The following is a 19,144-nucleotide window of genomic DNA, read 5'->3' on the forward strand; positions in this document are numbered from 1 at the left end:
CATCATTTGTTTTTTGTTTTTTTTTTTTTTTTTTTTTTTTTTTTTTTTTTTTTTTTTTGCGTTCGTTACCCTGCCTAGAGGGTTAACCCATACTATGTACGTTCTGTTTTAGTAAAAATTTTCGGATTTCTAGAGGAAAATGTTTCCACCTCTAGAGGGCCCACATTTATAAAAATGATGGACCAAGTAATTCTTCGGATGCTGTACGTTCATGCACCAATTATTGTTCTCGAATGTCGAACTCCTTTGATCTCAGCAGCATTTCTGTTTTGTGCGTTTGAAGCCGGAGGATTAGACCAAGATCGTCATTGCCCTGCCTAGAGGGGTGGTATTAACACATACGTAGGTCAATCTGATAATACTTTTCGTGTTCTTTGTAAGTCCGCGACCTGGTCTAGAGGGAAGACTTTGTTACCGCAACGACGACTCCCTGTATCGGTGCTTCTGTTCCATTTTCCTATCTAAAATGTCTTGCTTGTTCATGCAATCATGCCTTCATGTTCACACACAGGCGGGCTTTGTTCGGCTGATGATTTGTACGGCTGATAAGCTGGCTGAAGCTGATGTATTAGATAAAAAAATATTGTTCCATTTCTAATAAGTCAGGTTGATAGCGCTTATCCGACGGCGATCAGTGGTCACTAGCATTTCGGCATTTCCATCCCAAAAAACATGTAACGGATCCAGGCTGTTCGGCTGGCTGATTGCGGGCTGGCTGGCTCTGTCACTCACGAAATCACTGTTTACGTCCTGCCAGAACAGTATTTTTCTCTCACACAATCAGTCGAATCAGTATTTTTTTAGTTCTGCCGAACAGACCTAAGAAGCTTGCCGAACTATTGAAACGAACCTGATATGTACAGGAGCCATCACCACGGCATGGCTCTTACGTATTAATTATCTCGCCAAACAAAATGGTGATAGCACGGCACGTCGGCAGTGCGACCGACTGCTCGTCCCTCCTGCCCCGACATCTTGGAAGCTGCAGATGCGATGCGAATGCGACGCCGACGCGAACGCGACTGCTGCCTGCGGGCTGTTGTTCCGTGCCCTGGACGGACCGGCCTCTGTGCTCAGTGCTCAGTGCTCTGCTCCCAAGTCAGAGGACGAGTCGGTCCGATCCGCTCGTCTGCCCTCCAGGCCCGGCAAGCATTAACGTACGTGTTGCCGGTACGTACGTTTCTGCAGCGGTTATAACTGTTGTGTTCTGTTCGGTTCCGTGTCCGTGTCATGAACCGGCGGGCGGCAGGTGCCGAGTCCATGCCCCCGCAGCGATCAGCTGCTACACTAGTTCTCCGTTCCGACGGGTGAAGCGTTGAATTCGCGCGCCTGGATGGGGCGACGCGGACGTTCCGGGAGAAGAATTGTTCGGGTAATCCGGTCCGGCCGTTGGATATCCCGCGCCTTTTTTTCGTTTATTAGTGGGGATACACATAGTACACTGACAGTGGTAGCAACAGTAGTCAGCAGTAAGCTGCTGTGGTACACCTGCTTTGTTAGGTGCACACAAATCCACCTCAATCCACGTGGTTTGGGAGGGATTAAAGTATAATTTAGTTTAGGTTTCACCTCAATCCCTCTCAAACCATGTGGATTGGGTGGATTTGTGTGCAGCCAAACAAGCCCTTACGCAGAGCTCCTTCGTGTCATTTACATATCTGATGTTCGGTCACTCCGCAGACATGGAAGTGGGAATGCAGCTGTGGGTGTTCGGGTTGACCGCCAACATCAGTTGTTGCAGGTCCTCAGATTTGACACTGACGAATGCGAACCCAATTTCTTGAGCCCGGTGAAGTCCCTATCCTGTCTACGGCCCAAGACAACTTATCCTCGAAGACACAGGCCGATAAGACAGTCGAGGGGAGCACCGACTGTGCTATTAAAGTGCGAGAACGAGGACCTTTGATGCTTTTATCGTGGCCACTTCTCGTGGGCCATTTGTCCTCGACGGGCCCCGCGCCCCCGACGAAAGCATCTCCCATGAACAAATGCAGATCAGCAATAGTTTTTTTTTTTTGCTTGTGCTTTGTAGTATGAGAATTATTTTTCCACACCGGTGTACTGTGCTTTAATGTTATATTAAAAGTTGTTGTAAAAAAAACCCACCGGCCCCTGGTTTAGAGGAGTGTTTTTTCTTTCTTAAAAAAAATTGTACTGTTAGTGGTAGCGTTGCATTGCTGACCCGGTAGTACTGTACTGCACGAGTGAGTTGCCTGGTTTTTCTGCGTTGAGGATTTGCAGCGATTCATATGGATGATATCATCTCATCTCCAAAGTTCAACGGGCAAGTGACGAGCAGCTAAACAAGTCTCATCTCTATAGTACAGTAATTGTTATTGTGCGCGGTGGTTAACTGATTCCGGGTGAAGCAACAGTAACAGGAACGGAGTTTGTTTAACTAACAAACCAGCACAAGAACGAGAGAGAGAGCAGGTGAGCGGCGCTAGCCTAGCTGTGCTCGTGCCGTTGTTGTGCCAAATTGCCGCCCACCGTATTCCCGTGGCAAGCCTACGAGCCCACGGAATGGAAGCCTCCACATCCTGCCCTCCCGCCCGCCGACCCGGCTGGCACGGGGGCCGCGTGACGGCAAGAGCGGCATGACGGCGGACGCGACGGCCGGCGCCACCCGCACTCAAGTACTCAACGACGAGCCCCCGTGCTTATCCAGACGGACGCGGACCCAACAACAACCGGAGAGATAACAGAGGAGGACAGGGGGGTTGATCCGGACAGAATCATGATTGGCCTCCACAGTTGGGGCAAAATCCTCGGTCATGTTTATCAATTCAAGAAACTAATCCAAAGCGGGTACTCGCAGCTCATCGGCTGGAATTCTATGTACACAAGAAAGCCTTTTTCCTAGATGAAGATCGATCCATGGATCAGGCTCCCAAAACTAGTCCTGATCCACTGCCAGCGCTCCAAGCTCCCAGCTGTTCTGTTCTTTCAGTCTCAGCGTTACAGCACGAGGGATTCCTTTCTCCTATTTTGACTACTGCTACTAGTGCTATACTGTTACTAGTGCTAGTTCTACGATGGCATGTCGGCGAAGGTCTATTGGTGGCGGCCGTTGTCGCCGGGGCGGTCGCCGGCGAAGGAGACGGCGGAGAGGCGGCTGGGACGGGGCCGGGCGCCGCCGACGCGGCGGCGGTGCTGCGACTGCTGCGCGGCGGGGGAGGGGCGGGCGGTGGCCGCGAGCGCGCGGCGCGCGCACTCGCCGCCCTCCACGGCGCCGATCCGCACCAGCGCGCTGCCCATCCGCCTGCCCGCGCCCGCGCCCAGCCGGCTCGTGGTCGGGGAGGCCGCGGACGACGGCGGGGAGCTCGGCTTGCCATGCCCGTGCGAGCCGTGGGGGCCGGCCGCCGACGCCGGCTTGACGCGCTCCTTGTGCAGGCTGCAGCGGAACGAGCCGGGGTGGTTGGTCGGCGAGCACATGCAGGTCCGCCGGCCCCGCGACGACGACGAGACGCTGACGGTGACGGACTGCCCGGCCGGCGGCCGCGCGCGGGCGCTAGCGCCGGCGAGCGAGATGCGCGTGGACGAGGCGGAACGGTAGTGCGCGGCCGAGAGCACCGGGCCGCTCGGCCTCCTGGTGGTCGCTGCAGTCGCCATGACAGATCGCAGGTAGGCAGGCGAGGCGAGGCGAGCGAATTGGCCGGTTGGAGCTCCGAATTGGGCGCGGGGAGTGAGTGCTGTTCTGGTCTGCTGGTGGTTTCATTTAGGCAAACTGAGGGGCGCGCGGGGCAGAGGCTATTTATAAGGGTTGGTTGGGGGCAGTTTGGTAACTCCAGCCTGTGGTTTGGGCTTAGCTTTGGGTTAGGCTGAGCTAACTGTGGTTAGGAGCTGTGAAAGCGGTGGGCGCCAGGGGGGGGGGGGGGGGGTGGCCGGTGGGACCCGCCGGCAGCACACCGGAAAGCTAGCTTTGCCCTGGTCCCGGATTCGATCGAGGTAGGGTAACGACCCCTATGGGGTGGGGCCCCCACGCGAGAGATTCTAGGATTTTATTCAGCAGGCACATCAGTACATCACATACACCCTGCTCTGATCCGAATCCGACGTGACGCGCGAACCAACGAACGAACGACCAGGAGAGGCGACGTCCGGTCCGGGCCCCGCGGCTGCATCGACGGAGCCCGCCGCCCATAGGATTCATCCGATTCCGCTTTGTGTGACTTGACTGTGTGAGCAACTGAGCGGATGGCCCACTGGCATGTGGTGTGGCATGGCACAACGGCTCCGCGTCGCGCGCGGTGGGCGTGGCAGAACGGGACGACGGCGCGGCCGCGTGGGGGCACCGGAGCACCGAGCACAGGCCGTTGAGGACAGGCGGACAGCGCATCATGGGCGCCGGCAGCAGGTTTGCCGTTTGGATTTGGGACACCTCTCGTGCCCAATTATCGTTAGCTGCTACTGCATCTCCAATTGATCCTGCATCGTGGGCATTTGATGATTATATAACTGACCTAAGTATTGTTAAGCACTAACGACAGGCGGACGCTTTCCGATGATGGTTGGCCGTATAAAATACAGCTACGTTTCGGCCTTGATCGGTTCCAGCAGTCCATTCCCTGCAAAACGAACGAGGCCTTAGGGTGCCGTGTATGTAGCCCGAATCCACGAACGGATTACTTGGTGAGCTAGCGGGCGACTAATGAAACTGGCTGGTTGCTTTTATTTGTGCGCAGGATAGCTGTGGATCCGCAATCATATGGCGTTCTGTCTCTGCATTGATTTAGACAACTGGGGGGGTTGTATTGTTTGTACTCAGGACTGGAGACACATGCTTCCGTTAGTTTAATCCTTGTGGCTAACCCTAGAATCAGAAGGCTAGAAGCTATCAGGTGGCGACGTGCCCGTATCTGTCGCCGTTCCCCCCTCCCTTTTGGCCGATCCTTTCGGGTTGTATTGATCACTTGTGCACTGTATATTGTATGAATCATTTCTCTGCCAACTGACTACGCCCTGTTCGCTTGCGTTTGTTTGGCTGATAAACCATGACTGAACCGTTGGTTGATTTAGTATGAAAAAAAATATTATTTATTAACTAAAAAATATATAGCTTATAAACCAAACACACCTAAACTTACACGTGTCTGTCGTTCCTCGCCAATGCCAGCACCACCGATGGATACGATACGCCGGCGCGGTATGGCGACAAATCTTTTCGCGCCTTTTCCCGGTGAGCAGGGCGGGCTGGCCGGGGCCCAGCGCGACCACACGCGTCGGGCGCAGGGCCGGGCTACGCCGCCACGGCACGCGCGGGGACACAGCACCCATGCGGACGCAGGCCCATCGGCGCGGCGCGGCGCGCAACGGCTCCTCATGCGCCGCGGCGTGGCGTGCTGGCGTGGCAGGATAGGACGAGGGCGCGGGCCGGGGGGGCTGCGTGGCGGCTAGCCGTGGGCATTTTTTCCACTGCTCCGGCGCAGCGGGGGACAAGGCCGGCGGGGACAGCGCATGGGCACTGCTATTTTACTTGCTCGCCTATAGAGTATAGCGGCTTGCCGTTTAGATTTGGGACACCTCTCGTGCACATCTATCAATTACCTGCCGCGCCTGCAATGACAGTTGATTATGGAGTACTATATACTACATTATTAGATATACTTATTTGTTAATTACTACTACAAGCACAAGCACTGCATATTATTTGGGGTTTAGGGTGTGCCGTGCATGTATGCAGCTCGGATCCACGACCGATTGGTGAGCCGGTGAGCGACTAATGAACCCGGCTGCTCCGGCTGCTTTTATTGGCGCAGGCTAGCTACTAGCTGTGTCAGTGTGGATCTGCAATCATATGGCGTCTGTTGGTTTACATGTATGTATATTCATCTCAATCCACATGTGTTGAAGTGGAATATAATAGAATTTAGTTTAATTTCACTTCAACACGTATGGATTGAAGATGGAATATAATAGAATTGTGTTGAAGTGGATTCATGGGGTTTTGTATCGGTGTACTCGGGACTGCCGACTGGGGACACATGCTTCCATTACCAAATAATGGGTCTCGTGATTGCGTCCAGCTCGGAAAGTGTTTGTTTCGTTGTTTGTCTATGCTGAATTGCTGATTGATCCTAACTACTGTAATTAAGCTCACGTTTCAGCTGAATCAACGTATCGGTATGCCTGCCTGCCAAGTATAGTCGTGATCCGAGAATCGTATCAGCCAGCGTAGCGCTGTATCCACGGGAATCCTGTGAGATCCAGATCCTGTACGTTTGTAGCTAGCTAGCCGGGCGGTTGCTTGGTTGACAAACTGCATAGACAGTATGAATCCGCTGTCGTGCGAATAGTACGCATACGGTTATTACGCAAATATTGGATGCATCGGTACGTTCAGTATCGTACGAAAACAACGTTAGCTGGAGAAGAAAAATTAGCCTAATCTGCAGTGACTTTTATATGGAAGCATATATAATGCCCGTTTCGGTACCGCGACCTTTCACGACGGCTCGTCGGTGACACGGCGAATAATCACAGTGACAAGCACGTACGGCTGCGTGCATGCAGTCGCACCACACGTACACACTCCACCGGCCCAGTACGTGGCGTGCGACCCGAGGTTTCCACGGCGTGCAGGTGCAGGTGCAGGTGCAGCGTCGTCTAATAAACTGGTTGGCGAGGTAGGCGACGGTCCGGACGACGGTCGGTCGCGTCGCGTTATCCCGTGTGTCCGGGTCACCGTGGCCCAACCGAACCACGCACGTCGTCGAAAAGGACGGTCCGTTCTGCTCCGGCTCCGCCGCATGCAGCCACTCTTGGCATGCCACGTGCTCGGGCACTCCAGTTCCTTCGCTGCAAACCTATATCCCGACCCATTTATTTGGAACAAAGAAACTTAAAAAACGTACATGAATTTAAAAAAAACATTTGACCTCCCCGCCGCACAACCCCCCCCCCCCCCCCCCTCAGCGAAGCTAGCGGTGGGGCTAGGGGCTCTAGCCCCCTACCGATCCTAGGCACGTGGAGCCCCTCTAAGTTCTCTCTTAAAATTTTATGCATATATGTATCAGGTAGGAGAGGCTATGGTTAAGAGAAGATAAAAAAAACATCTATTCTTTTGTTCAGCCCCTCCTAAATTTTTTTCTGGCTTCGTCACTGCCCCCCCCCCCCCCCCCCCCCCCCCCCCACACACACACACACACACACACACACCCCAACCCCAATAAAAAAACTCGCCAGGGCGGAATCGTGAAGCTGGCGGAGGAGCAAGCGCAACAGCAGCTGGTTTTCCCTCTCCCGCTCATCGTGCCGGTTCCAGCTAAACTTGTGTTTAAATTAACCTGCTGGTAGCTGGAATCAAACGATAGTATCGAGCACAGTTTTTTTTTTTTTTGAATTTCATTCACTAAACTCCAGATAAAACGACGACGACGACAGCTGATTTAGTTTCATATGTATCCGGTTTTCAGCTGATCTCTCTCTGCGTCTCTCTCACATTGATGTCGTCCGCGTACGTACACCGTGAAAACAACAACTACTACTAGTAAGTTATTTTTAGTGAAAAAAAGGAGAGAGTCGCGGTTTAGTTACGACCGACGACATTCACAGCGTGAGCAGCGACGGGGCTAGGTGCAAGGAAATATCCCCTGTTGCTGTCACTCGGATTACGTACAATATCCGTCCTGAGGACGTGTAAATTTATTTCGTCCAAAACGAGAGGTCACCAGGTGGCAGAGACAGTAACCTGCAGGCGACAGAGACGTAAAATTATCCTCGGATCGTAGATCACGAGGCTGAGTGAGTGGGTAAAAACAAGAATTGCAATCAATGACAGCCTGACACCGTACCTGTTCTGATATACGTACTCCCTCACTCTAAACGAGGTCGTGAGATGCGTGTAAATCAAACTTTTTCATTTTTGATTAGTTTTGTAGAAAATATGTGTAACATTTATATCTTTAAATAAATTTATTATAAAAATATATTTAACGATCTATCTAATGATATTAATTAGATATTATAAATATTAATATTCTTTTACACATAAGTGGTCAAAGTTGAAAAATGCTCACTTCTCGGAAAACTCGAATGACTACTATTTTGAACCAGAGGAAGTACGTACTTTTCGGTGGTGGGCTGTTGGCACTGGCCAGCAGTTGATCTCCACGGGAAATCACTTCAAGGCCTTTGCTTAGTTATTTCTCCTAAAGTTTAGTCCCTATTACATCGGATGTTTGACATATGCATGGAGTATTAAATATAGACTAAAAAATAACTCATTGTATAGATTATGACTAATTTGCGAGATGAATTTTTTAAGTCTAATTAGTCCATGATTTGACAATGTGATGTTACGGTAAAGCTATAGTAAACATATGCTAATGACGGATTAATTAGGCTTAATAAATTCGTCTCGCGGATTCCCGATGACTTCTGTAATTTGTTTTATTATTACTATCCAAACACTCCCATGTGACACTCCATGTAACACCTGATATGACACCCCTAAACTTTAGTCCCTGGATTTAAACACCACCCAAATTACGAATTTCTTGTCTTTTTCCTTCTAATTCTCTCCTTTTTCAAAGCACCAAGTTTCAAATTTGAGATTACCGTATAAAGCAATTGAAAATGCACCAGACAACCACCTACAAGTTGAGTACTAATCTCATTGCAGATGCCATGCGGAGTGCAGACCTCACCTCCGCAGAGTTCTCCTTCAGACGGGCCTACTGCATTACAGTGCTGGCGGCCCATTTATGTAAAAAGAAGGAACTTTCCCAGCGCAAGAGAGAGCCCACTGGCACGAGGCCCCAATTGAGACCCATCTCCATATGAAAACCAGAGGGGACAGAAAGTGGGGAAAGTGACAGTACCGGCCTTTACTACCCGGCCAACAGAGCCCACCCGCGCGTGCGCCGCGCCGAGATAATTTCAGCACGCTCCCCCAACCCAAGCTAAGCGGGCGCTTCTTCCTCTACTGGTCTCGGTCCGTGATGGCCGCAAATATCCACTTGCCCTCCTCTCTCAGTCTCAGGCTCTCACGCGCACGCACCATGGCGGCGCTCTGCTCCGCCTTCCCGGCCATCTCCGCGGCGGCGTCCATCGGGTCTCCCGCGCGCAGGGTCGCGTCCTTCCTCCGCCTGCGCCTGCGCGCCGCCGCGCGCTCCTACTCCCTCGCGGCGGCACCGCGGGCGGCGGCGGGGGCGCCGTCGTGGCGAGCGCGCCGGCGGTTCGCGGCGTCCGCGGCTTCCACCACGGAGGCGGAGGAGTGCTCTGGGGTGGATACGCTCATCCCGCCCGACAATCGTATCCCCGCCACCATCATCACCGGCTTCCTCGGTTCCGGCAAGGTCTGGGCCCGCTAAACTCAGTACTACTACCATTCGTTGGTATGCGCGGCTGTGAAAGTCCATGTGTTGCTAGACTCACACTGAAAACGATTATCGAAGATAGTATTCAGCACTGTTACTTACAGCCGGTGATTGCCTTTGGACTAGAAACATGGGCGCGGCAGCTGCGCGATTGGGCCAGTGGCAATGACAGGCACTGCCGATTTTGATTGATTTTAGGTGCAGATAGTATCTATATGAACAGAAGTCACAATAATGCAGTTTTCCAACATTGTTTAATGACTTCTAAATCTTGTTATGGAAATATACCACTAGGAAATATACCATGTTATCAGCTCCTATCTCCTGAGTATTTCTCTTGCAAGAATTTTCAGAGTCATCGCATGTTGGTTCAATCTCCATATCTTTAATGTCTCTAGAGGATTGTGCTTGTGAGGATGAAGCCTGAAGAAATGGAAAGGTCAAAATAAAGCGAATGTAACATATGTAAAGTATGCTATGTGCGCGCTATATGGCATCAGTACAAGATAGGTTCAAGAGGTTTGGATCAGTGAAATACACATTAGCTAATTAGCTGTTCAACTCTTCCTATGAATTGTTCAGAAATTTATAAGGCAATGGTAGGGTTAGGGCCCACTCAGGTAATGATTCAGTGCACAATAAAAAAATGTGAAGACTAATATATAGTATGTTCAAATCAAACAGTATACAATCAAGTACTAAGAAAAAAAAACTTAACACATAGGGATGTGTATAGGTGGTTATGAGGATTATACACTGATAAGAATATTTCTTAATCGTCCAGTATAGCTGAGTTGACTGAGGCATGTGCAATATCTATGTGAAAGAATGTTGTTTATCACAGCGAATGCTAACACAACTTAGTTTTATAAAGATGTGACAGATGTGAATTATAAATAGGATTACATATCAAAACTGTGCAGTTCTGTGTAGTTTCAGCCATGAATGCCAGTGTCTCAAGAAATTCAACTTTTATGCATTTTCTTCCAAAAAAAGCATAAAGAACTTGAGTCCCCCTTTTAGATAAAACGATAGAGTAGTACCTGTTGTTCAAGTCGCTCTGTTTTATGGGATCCACCTCTTGCTCTTGCCTGTTCTTTTGCGTGTGTTTGACTGGAAGCTGAAATTGAAACGGCATGAGAGATGAAACCTCAAGTGACACGGAAAAAAGACGAGACATATGGAGTTCTCTGGAATTTTCTTCAAGGCTTCAAGCAAAAGGCCCTGATGATGGAGGCATGCTAACCGCTGGATCCAGTTACAGCCTGATCCATTGGTAGAGAATTCAGGGCGACGTGTCCCAATAGCATGCCTGAGCTTGAAGTTTGGATTTGAAAGTGTAGAGATACTAGGACGGGGTGCTCATTTTTTGTTTTGATCAAGCGAGATGAAAAACTAGAGATGCTCTTGTTCTAATCAACCTGTAGAAATTTAGTCCACTTGCTGGGGCTTTACTACATGCATATTACAGTACAACTGATTTCATAGCTTCGACCTTTGACACTGTCACTTATATGCTGCACAGTGCACAGAACGTTGCATTGCTTATTTCAACTGGACAATTTGTATTGGCATTGTATATTCAGTGTTTTTTTTTTCTTTGCAGACAACTTTACTGAATCACATCTTGACTGCTCACCATGGAAAGCGAATTGCTGTTATTGAAAATGAGGTATGCTCATATTAATGGTTTTGTCAGCCAAACGGACTTCAGCATTCAGTAATTCAATTATATTAGTTTTGTAAGTGTCTGTCCAGCAGTTATTTCTTCATTCCTGAACGCATGCTTAGTTTGTGAAATGCAGAAAATCATCTTAATTTACTTAGTTCATGATATATCCATCACTTAGGAGTGCCTAACTAATATGCAAGTCGAAGCTGAACCACTTGTCTACCTTTTACTGTCATTGTTCACATTGCAGTTTGGAGAAGTAGACATTGATGGTTCATTAGTCGCTGCACAAACTGCTGGAGCTGAGGACATAATGATGCTAAATAACGGCTGCCTTTGCTGCACGGTGCGTGGTGATTTAGTCCGTATGATTGGTGAATTGGTGAACAAGAAGAAGGGGAAGTTTGATCATATTGTTATTGAAACAACAGGTAAAGAACTTGTTAGGTTATTGTTCAAACTGCATATTGCTACAATAATCCGGAGAAGATCTCGTATTAATTTTTTTTTCTGTATAAATTTTGAACAGAAAGCAATGCGAATCATGAAAAGTTTGATCACGTTGGTTATCCATGGATTGCATAATCATGTTAATTGCTCTCCCTTTCTCTCTCTATATTTTTTCAGGTCTAGCAAATCCAGCACCCATTATACAGACATTCTATGCCGAGGATGTAGTTTTTAATGATGTCAAGCTGGATGGTGTTGTTACTTTAGTTGATGCAAAGCATGCTAGACTTCATTTGGATGAAGTAAAGCCCAAGGGTATAGTCAATGAAGCAGTTCAGCAAATTGCCTATGCTGACAGAATTATAGTTAACAAGGTTATGCTCCTCTAATCAATGTTCAGTGACTTAAGTACACTGTTTTCTGTAATTTGGGTCCTTGTTGGAAACACATATAGATCTAACCCCTGTTACTTCACTGCAGATTGATCTGGTCAATGAACCTGAAGTTTCGTCCTTGGTTGAGCGTATAAGGGTTAGTGTTGCATATTCATTGTGCTATTTCATTACCATATGTTTGTTTGTACTTTGTAATATCCTCCTTTTCTGAATACAGGGTATCAATCGCATGGCTAATTTGAAGCGAGCTGAGTATGGTAAAGTTGATTTGGATTATGTTCTTGGAATTGGAGGATTTGATCTGGAGAGGTTCCTTTCTTTCATCTTATTTTTTACTGTTATATGTGTTGGCATGTTGTGTCCTCGCTAAACGATCATTTTGGGCTATGTGCCCTTCCAGCCTATTCCCTGTCATTTACTTTAGAGAAGGGGAAAGAAAATTAATATAGAAACAGATCATAATGAAATAATGTGAGTTGTTGAAGCATAATGAGATGATGCACTGCACTTAAAGTTGAACTTAGTTGCAGCCACATGGAGTCTTCAGCTGCTAGCATTGGGAGAGCAAAACTATTTAAAACTAGCGTACGCTTAGCCATAGAATCAGTATAATCTCATTAAGGATTTTTTTTTAAATGATATTTTGTATTCTGGCAGTTCTTACAGTTACTAATTTAATACTGTGGGGATAAAGGAAATTCATTCTGTTTACAGGATTGAGAGTGCTGTTGCTGAGAAGTCACATGAAGACCACGCAGAACATGACCATGAACACCATCATCATGAGCATGAGCATGAACACGACCATGACCATGACCATCATCACCATCATGATCATGATCAAAGACATGGTAAGCCTTGGTGTTGGAATATTATTGTGGCATGACCTGACTGACATGGTAGTATCACTCATTTGTGCCACCAGTTAGGAATGACATGTGCAAAACCATCATTGACTTTAGCAAAAAATATAAGAGAACATTTTGACACAGGTTATCTTATGAAGTGTACATCTATGCCCCAGTTGAAAAGCTTGTCTTGTCTGTAATTTTGTATATGTAAATGCTCTTTTATCACTGATTTAAAAATTCCAAGTATGAACATAAGTAAACTCTATGCTGCCCCCTTTTTTGTAGATCATCAAGCACATGATCACACTCATGATCCTGGTGTTTCTTCTGTGAGCATTGTTTGCGAAGGGGAGATGGATCTTGAAAAGGCCAGTCTTGAACTATTCCTCATCTCTTGCTATATTTCTCAATTGATAAAATGAATATTGAGACGTCTAAATACCATAATCCTTTTGTAGTGTTTGATATGGAGTTACTTATATTATATTGATGGCAATTCGAAATGCACTCATGCAGGCTGACTTTTGGTTGGGGAACCTACTGCTGGAACACAGTGAGGATATATACAGGATGAAAGGACTACTTTCTGTCAGTGGAATGCCACAGCGATTTGTCTTTCAGGTTTGGGTTAACTAATGCCACAATTTTATCTTGTTATGGCGTAATACACCAACAGTTGTGGCATCTACCACACCAAAATCAATTTATGTGTATTTAGTAACGTGAAAAGGCATTATGCATAAGCATAACGTATCAAATTTAGATGTATTATTGTTGGTAGGAAGGATCAAATTTAAATTTGGTAGGAAAACAATTTTTTTTTTCCTTCCTTTGATGATCCTGCATGCTATTTCTATTATCTTCCATCACTCCATTCAGTCTTGCTAGTATTTGCAACTCTGCACCTGTCCTGGGCACCTTCCCTTGTATATCTTCATGTGCTTAGCAGATTATCTTAATTCTTCAAATTTACTACTAAGTGTTACCGTTTGACTTGGACGGATATTTTAACATTATACCAAACTTTCTCAGACTGGCTTTGATAAGCCGAATGAACCTGAATTGCTTGTTTGTTTTTGCATGGCCAGGGAGTGCATGACATTTTCCAGGGATCTCCTGAGAGGATGTGGGAGCCGAACGAGCCTCGCATCAACAAGATTGTCTTCATCGGCAGGAACCTCAATAAAGAAGAGCTGGAGAAGGGGTTCAAGGATTGCCTACTGAAGAAATAGAAGGGGTTCATCAACAAGACTGATTCCAGAATACAGACGGGATGGATCTTCAGCTTCATGATTTTGAGCTTTGCGGCTGCAGAACTTATCCTCGATTACTGACATGACATGGAACGCGAGATGTATCGAGTCGATAGCATTATGGCAACCTTGCATCCTCACGAAACAACAACAGTAGTCTATCATAGTGTCATTGCACGGTGTTGTAATGTGACCAGTAGAGATTATAGACTGTCTTTGTCGTTGTGATTCACGTAAATCATATCGCATGGTATAGTATACTATCGAACGTGTGGGAATACCTAGCGCCCGGACGTGCGGCCCTATGCATCCGGACGCAGCTCTGCCGCGCCCTGTCCAGTCTCCTACGTATCCTGCGTAACAGAGCGTCCGCCGAGCCCGCGTAACAGGGGAGCCCGCCCGCTTGCCGCACCCATAGGGGGGCTCAACATCGTTGTGCCCACGCCACTTCCATTGCTAGGTTCTGCATCTCCGTCGTGTGGGGAGGTGCCACAGGCTTCTGCTCAAGGAACTCCGGTGGGGCCAGCGGAGGCAGCATGTCATATGGAACGGGCCGTGTGCAGCAGCGCGGATGCCTGCTGCCATGGCTCCCCGCACTAACTCTCTTTCTCACTAAACAACCCTACATTGAGATCTACTTCCACTCAGATGAAAAATTGCAACATACGATTGAAATGTATGAATATTTGGAACATACACTTGTAACATAGTCATTGTAACATATACAACATCCAGATAGAATACTTGTAACATACGTCTGAAACGAGTGAAATATATAAAACTTGTTGTTGCAACATATGTGTGAAACATATGCAAACATCCAGATCAAAACGCTTGCAACATACGTCTGGAACAGATGAAACATTTTGAACAAACGCTTGCAACATCCTCGATCTACTTTTGCAACATCCATATGAAACAACCGCAACGTACCTTTGAAACGACTGAAACACCTGAAACATACATTTGCAAAATAGGAGAGAAAAAGTCTGGGCCGGTCGATTCCAACCATCGGGATCAGAGCCGGCGGCGAGCGGCGGTGCACAAGCACCACCCGCACCCAGCACCAGTGGCGCACACGAGCACCACCACCAGCCAGCGCCACTAGCACCGGCCTTAACTTAGCCTAGCGAGCGGCGCGGCGCACGGCCGAAGCGAGGTACGGGTGGGGCATGCGATAGGCGGGGGTGAGGAGCCAACGGCGCAAGTGGGGCGCGCGGTGGTGCGGGAGCGAGTAGCGAGCGAGCGGCATAGGGTAAGGACACGGTGGGGAGAAGGCCAATCGGAGTGAGCCAGCAGTGTCCGGATGAGAATAAGAGATGGAGGGAGTTAAAGTTGTGGTGCACGTCACGCTACGCGTCCGTCCGGAGCGAGTCGCTGTTGTTCGACGTTGTGTTTGTAGCATTATCGGTTAGCAGTCGAGTCATTCAAAATTAACATTCTTGTTCAATATGTGTTCTTTCCTATCTATATCTTACAATTGCTTTTCTACTCCCTCTGTCCTAGAATGATAATTCCATTTTGACAAGTAAAGTCATAAAATATATATTGTCATTTGCTAAGGATCAAGGAATTCTAGAGGTACTTTGAATACACAATCTATTGATACATGTTTTATATCCTAATTGACTATTTTTTTTGTTAATATTTAATTTTTTTACTTTTCCCTGTTACAATATATATATATATATATTTATATTTATATATGTTTATCAGTCCGGGACATATTTTGTTTTGGGATGCAATTTCGAGTGGAACTAGAAAAACGGCTATATTCCGAGCTGGATAGGCAGATCTCAGTTGGGCCGGCCCAACAAAACGACTAAAAGAGGGTAGGGACCTATAAGCCCAAAGCGCCGCCGTTTCCTTTCTTCCACGCAAAGAAAGAAGCGAAGGTTTTGTTCTTGAGCGCGCGAGAGAGGATCAGGCGGAGAGCATCGACGATGGCGAGCGGCAGCATGAAGAGGGAGATCAGCGAGACCCACGACACTCTCCGCTTCGGCCTCAACGCCGGCGTCAAGGCTGACCTCGCGCCGCCGCACCCGCTCCAGTCCACCATCCAATCGGTAAGGACCCGTCGCTCTCCTCCGTTTCCCTTTGTCCGTGCCCTCGAAACCCTAACGCTGAGCCTGGGATCCATGTTTGGGGGGACGCGCGCGCTCCGCACAGGAGGCCAAGTTCTGGGCGGACAAGAAGAAGTTTGGGACAGAGGCCATCTACGGATCCGCCTTGAACATCCGCAAGGATCTCGATGCCCAAATCCTCTCCAGGTCCTTCACTTCCCCAGTTCACCTCTGCAGCTCTCACTGGAAAAAATAATTTTACTTCCATCAATTCGTTCTAATTCGAGTTAGGAGTAGTTCGTGGTTGATGGGAGTATAAAAAAAGCCCATCTGGCTGCTGTAATTGACAGTGCCGAGGGAAGTTTGGGTGAATTCCTGAAACTTTGTTACCTTCCTCATGATATACATATGCAATACCTATCGATAGGCCTCTGAAGCATGAAATTTTGTCAAATGTTTACGTCAGTTTTTGGTCATGCTGCAAGGATGAGGAATCAATTGTGTTTCTGTATAATTGCCTTGTTTAGCAATAGGATTGTTTACATGGTTTCAGCATCTGCTGGTAAAGTCGTTAACCATTTTCCTACCTACAATCTGAATGGTCATGTTGTAGTGTGCTGTGTATTTGTTGCTACTACAACATTGATTGTACGTAGATTTTATTCCCTGTGTATTTAAGCGTCTTATTGGAATGCTTTTGATATTTGACTACTGTAGCATCTTTGATACCATGTCTGTCAGTTTTGAAACTTGAAACTTCATGGTGGTAACAGTTTATTTGTGTTATTTTGTTTACTGCTGCTTGTAATTCACAGCTTATGGTTTCCTGCATGCTTGGTTACATCTACAGTCAGTTGCATCTGGATCAAAAACCTGTTTTATTCTATTGTTGTCGAAGTTTTGTGTGTGTGAGGATTTCTGTTAAGTCTTAGTATCGTAAGTGCCACTTTCTTGCAGATAAAATGTGCACATTGCTGGGACAACTTTTGGTTGGTATTCACTATAAAATACGTCTTAGAATATCTAGACCTTTCTCTGCTTCAATGTGCAATCATATGTTCCAATTGTTCGTGTTCATCTGGTCCTCCTAAGTTCTCACACCAATTGTGAGCAGACAAAAGTGGGAGGCAACTAAGGAAATAGGAGTGTGCCTTCTATTTTGTTTATCTTTATCCTTCGACAACTTAATACATTATTAGTTTAAATTGCTTTCTTGGTGATTAGCAGTTTGCTCTCTTGATGCCTTTGCTGATGGATATATGATGCCAGGTTCCAGAGGCCCCCTGGTGCTTTGCCATCATCTCTGCTTGGATATGAGGCACTGACAGGTTCCCTGGATGATTTTGGATTTGAAGATTATCTTAACAGTAAGATATTCTGTCATTTGTTATCAATAAGTTATTTTCCTTCTCTATCACATGTATAAACATTTCGCAATAGTTTATGACCACCTTAATATTCTTAGCCAGAGAGTGCTGCCTATTTTAATCATCTTAACCTTCTACAGTTAGCAGTAATTGTGTTTTACTTCAAAGACCCTTTGAAGTAATACTAATGGGATTTATCTGGCTTAATTCAAAGTTAGGAGTTCCTGTAAATCAAGAGTATGAAAATTTACCAAACCAATTATATAGTTGTTGGATGAACTTTGTGTCTTGGAGAGGTTATAGGTAATTTAAGTTGGAGAGGTGATCAGTTCAAGAGTATTCAAGTTACATGATTGTTGGCTATTGTTTTACTTGATTTATTAATGTACTATAGATAGAAAATCAGGAGTATGTACTAGAAAAAGTGTTATATGCTTTGTGACAGTCTGATCTGAGCTTGTCTCTCATAGCTACCATAACTTTCTTAGGATCAATATCTCTGATAAATGATAAAATGTTTCATTGTGGTCATTGCTGCTTACCGCTGAATATTTTATCTATGTATTTGTTGATCAGACATTTTTACAATTAAAGTACAGCACTGAACATTTTCCCCCATTGTTCTATCTGTGGGTTCTTCCTATTGCCACAATTGTCTTTGAGCTGTGCTAATTTTCTTTTTCTGTTGGCTTGCAGTGCCTCAAGATTCTGACAGTTTCCGTCAACCTGACATGCACCACGGAATGGAGGTTCGCCTTGGTTTGTCCAAGGGACCTATCTGCCCTAGCTTCAATTGAGGCAGTGAATGTAGTTCTGCCGCACGTTGTGCACCTCAGTCCAGTACTTCTGTCGATAGACCATATTACGATGGTGAAACGTGAAAACTGATGGCTTGCATCTGTTCAGTGTTATGTTTCAATCAACACCAAATTCAATATTTGTCTAGTTGAACTTTGACACTAAATATAATGGTTTTTCCGCAAAAAAAATAGGTAGGTACTATTAAACTAAGAACGGTACTATTAAACCAAGAACGTTTGAAGAGTATTCTTTTTCAGCACTGAGTAACCCGTGTTCTTTTTTAAGTAGTACTCCCTGTCCAAATTATAATACGTTTTGTCTTTTAAAGATGCATTGCAAAATGTCTTATAATCTGAAATGGAGAGTTCTACAAAGCTTAGGCATAACTTCACCAATTCATCTCATTCAAACAAGTATAGATTGTACAATTAGTTGTGCCATTTAACACGGTATGTCTGTCGGGCATTTCGGTATGGGTGGTTGCCATCCATTTGGGGGGATTTCTCCCCCAACGGTGCCTATCCAATTTACCTTTTCAGTAAATCCAATGATGCAGTTTTAAAAAACTGTAGTATTATACAAAACTCTGGTTTTATAAGCTAAAGAGACTCAAATGTGGTTTAGAAAAAAGAGGTAATGAGTGGAGTTCCTAAAAAACTCGAGAAAAACTACAACTTTGACAAAACTATATTGTTGTATCCAAACACCCATTAGCTTTTGAAAACCAAAGTATTTTGTAAAATCATTGTATTTCTCTGATACTTAAAAAAATACTTTGCATCCAAATGGGACCTGGGACCTTTCTTTCTCAATCGATTCTTATTCTTTTAGGGTTTTTTGGATACCCATGTATCGACCTTAATCCATGTGTGTTGGACTACACCTAACCACTCCAACACAGTGGTTCCGTTCGCTTTGCTGGAAAAAAAAAGTCGAAACGCTATTCCGGTTGATTTGTTATGAGAGAAAAAC

At 46.3% G+C, this 19,144-nt stretch overlaps 3 protein-coding genes across 3 annotated transcripts; 2 read left to right on the forward strand and 1 right to left on the reverse strand.

Moving 5' to 3' along the window:
• Window positions 1-2,754: 2,754 nt before the first annotated feature.
• Window positions 2,755-3,725, reverse strand: LOC136475107 (uncharacterized). Its single transcript, XM_066472664.1, has one exon. It carries the CDS (start codon window positions 3,610-3,612, stop codon window positions 3,055-3,057), a length of 558 nt encoding a protein of 185 aa, XP_066328761.1. The 5' UTR covers window positions 3,613-3,725; the 3' UTR covers window positions 2,755-3,054.
• Window positions 3,726-8,918: 5,193 nt separating this feature from the next.
• On the forward strand, window positions 8,919-14,199 carry LOC136478280 (uncharacterized). The gene is made up of 10 exons (XM_066476645.1): window positions 8,919-9,299; window positions 10,927-10,992; window positions 11,243-11,423; window positions 11,620-11,816; window positions 11,923-11,973; window positions 12,055-12,146; window positions 12,552-12,688; window positions 12,974-13,056; window positions 13,205-13,309; window positions 13,777-14,199. The coding sequence occupies exons 1-10, from the start codon at window positions 8,943-8,945 to the stop codon at window positions 13,918-13,920; spliced, it is 1,413 nt and encodes a 470-aa protein (XP_066332742.1). The 5' UTR covers window positions 8,919-8,942; the 3' UTR covers window positions 13,921-14,199.
• Window positions 14,200-15,801: 1,602 nt separating this feature from the next.
• Window positions 15,802-18,276, forward strand: LOC136478282 (cyclin-B1-2-like). The gene is made up of 4 exons (XM_066476652.1): window positions 15,802-16,007; window positions 16,111-16,211; window positions 17,274-17,371; window positions 18,068-18,276. Exons 1-4 carry the CDS (start codon window positions 15,885-15,887, stop codon window positions 18,166-18,168), a joined length of 423 nt encoding a protein of 140 aa, XP_066332749.1. The 5' UTR covers window positions 15,802-15,884; the 3' UTR covers window positions 18,169-18,276.
• Window positions 18,277-19,144: the final 868 nt, after the last annotated feature.

The sequence above is a fragment of the Miscanthus floridulus genome, chromosome 8 (assembly GCF_019320115.1).
Source record: "Miscanthus floridulus cultivar M001 chromosome 8, ASM1932011v1, whole genome shotgun sequence".
Lineage (NCBI taxonomy): Eukaryota > Viridiplantae > Streptophyta > Magnoliopsida > Poales > Poaceae > Miscanthus > Miscanthus floridulus.

Excerpts from the sequence above, each read along its gene's own strand:
- LOC136475107 (XM_066472664.1), bottom strand. The coding sequence starts at position 3,612 with ATGGCGACTGCAGCGACCACCAGGAGGCCGAGCGGCCCGGTGCTCTCG.
- LOC136478280 (XM_066476645.1), top strand. The coding sequence starts at position 8,943 with ATGGCCGCAAATATCCACTTGCCCTCCTCTCTCAGTCTCAGGCTCTCA. Across the intron at positions 12,147-12,551 it reads GGAGGATTTGATCTGGAGAG|GATTGAGAGTGCTGTTGCTG; the intron begins GTTCCTTTCTTT and ends TTCTGTTTACAG. Across the intron at positions 13,057-13,204 it reads GGGAGATGGATCTTGAAAAG|GCTGACTTTTGGTTGGGGAA; the intron begins GCCAGTCTTGAA and ends GCACTCATGCAG.
- LOC136478282 (XM_066476652.1), top strand. The coding sequence starts at position 15,885 with ATGGCGAGCGGCAGCATGAAGAGGGAGATCAGCGAGACCCACGACACT. Across the intron at positions 16,008-16,110 it reads TCCAGTCCACCATCCAATCG|GAGGCCAAGTTCTGGGCGGA; the intron begins GTAAGGACCCGT and ends CGCTCCGCACAG. Across the intron at positions 16,212-17,273 it reads GATGCCCAAATCCTCTCCAG|GTTCCAGAGGCCCCCTGGTG; the intron begins GTCCTTCACTTC and ends ATATGATGCCAG.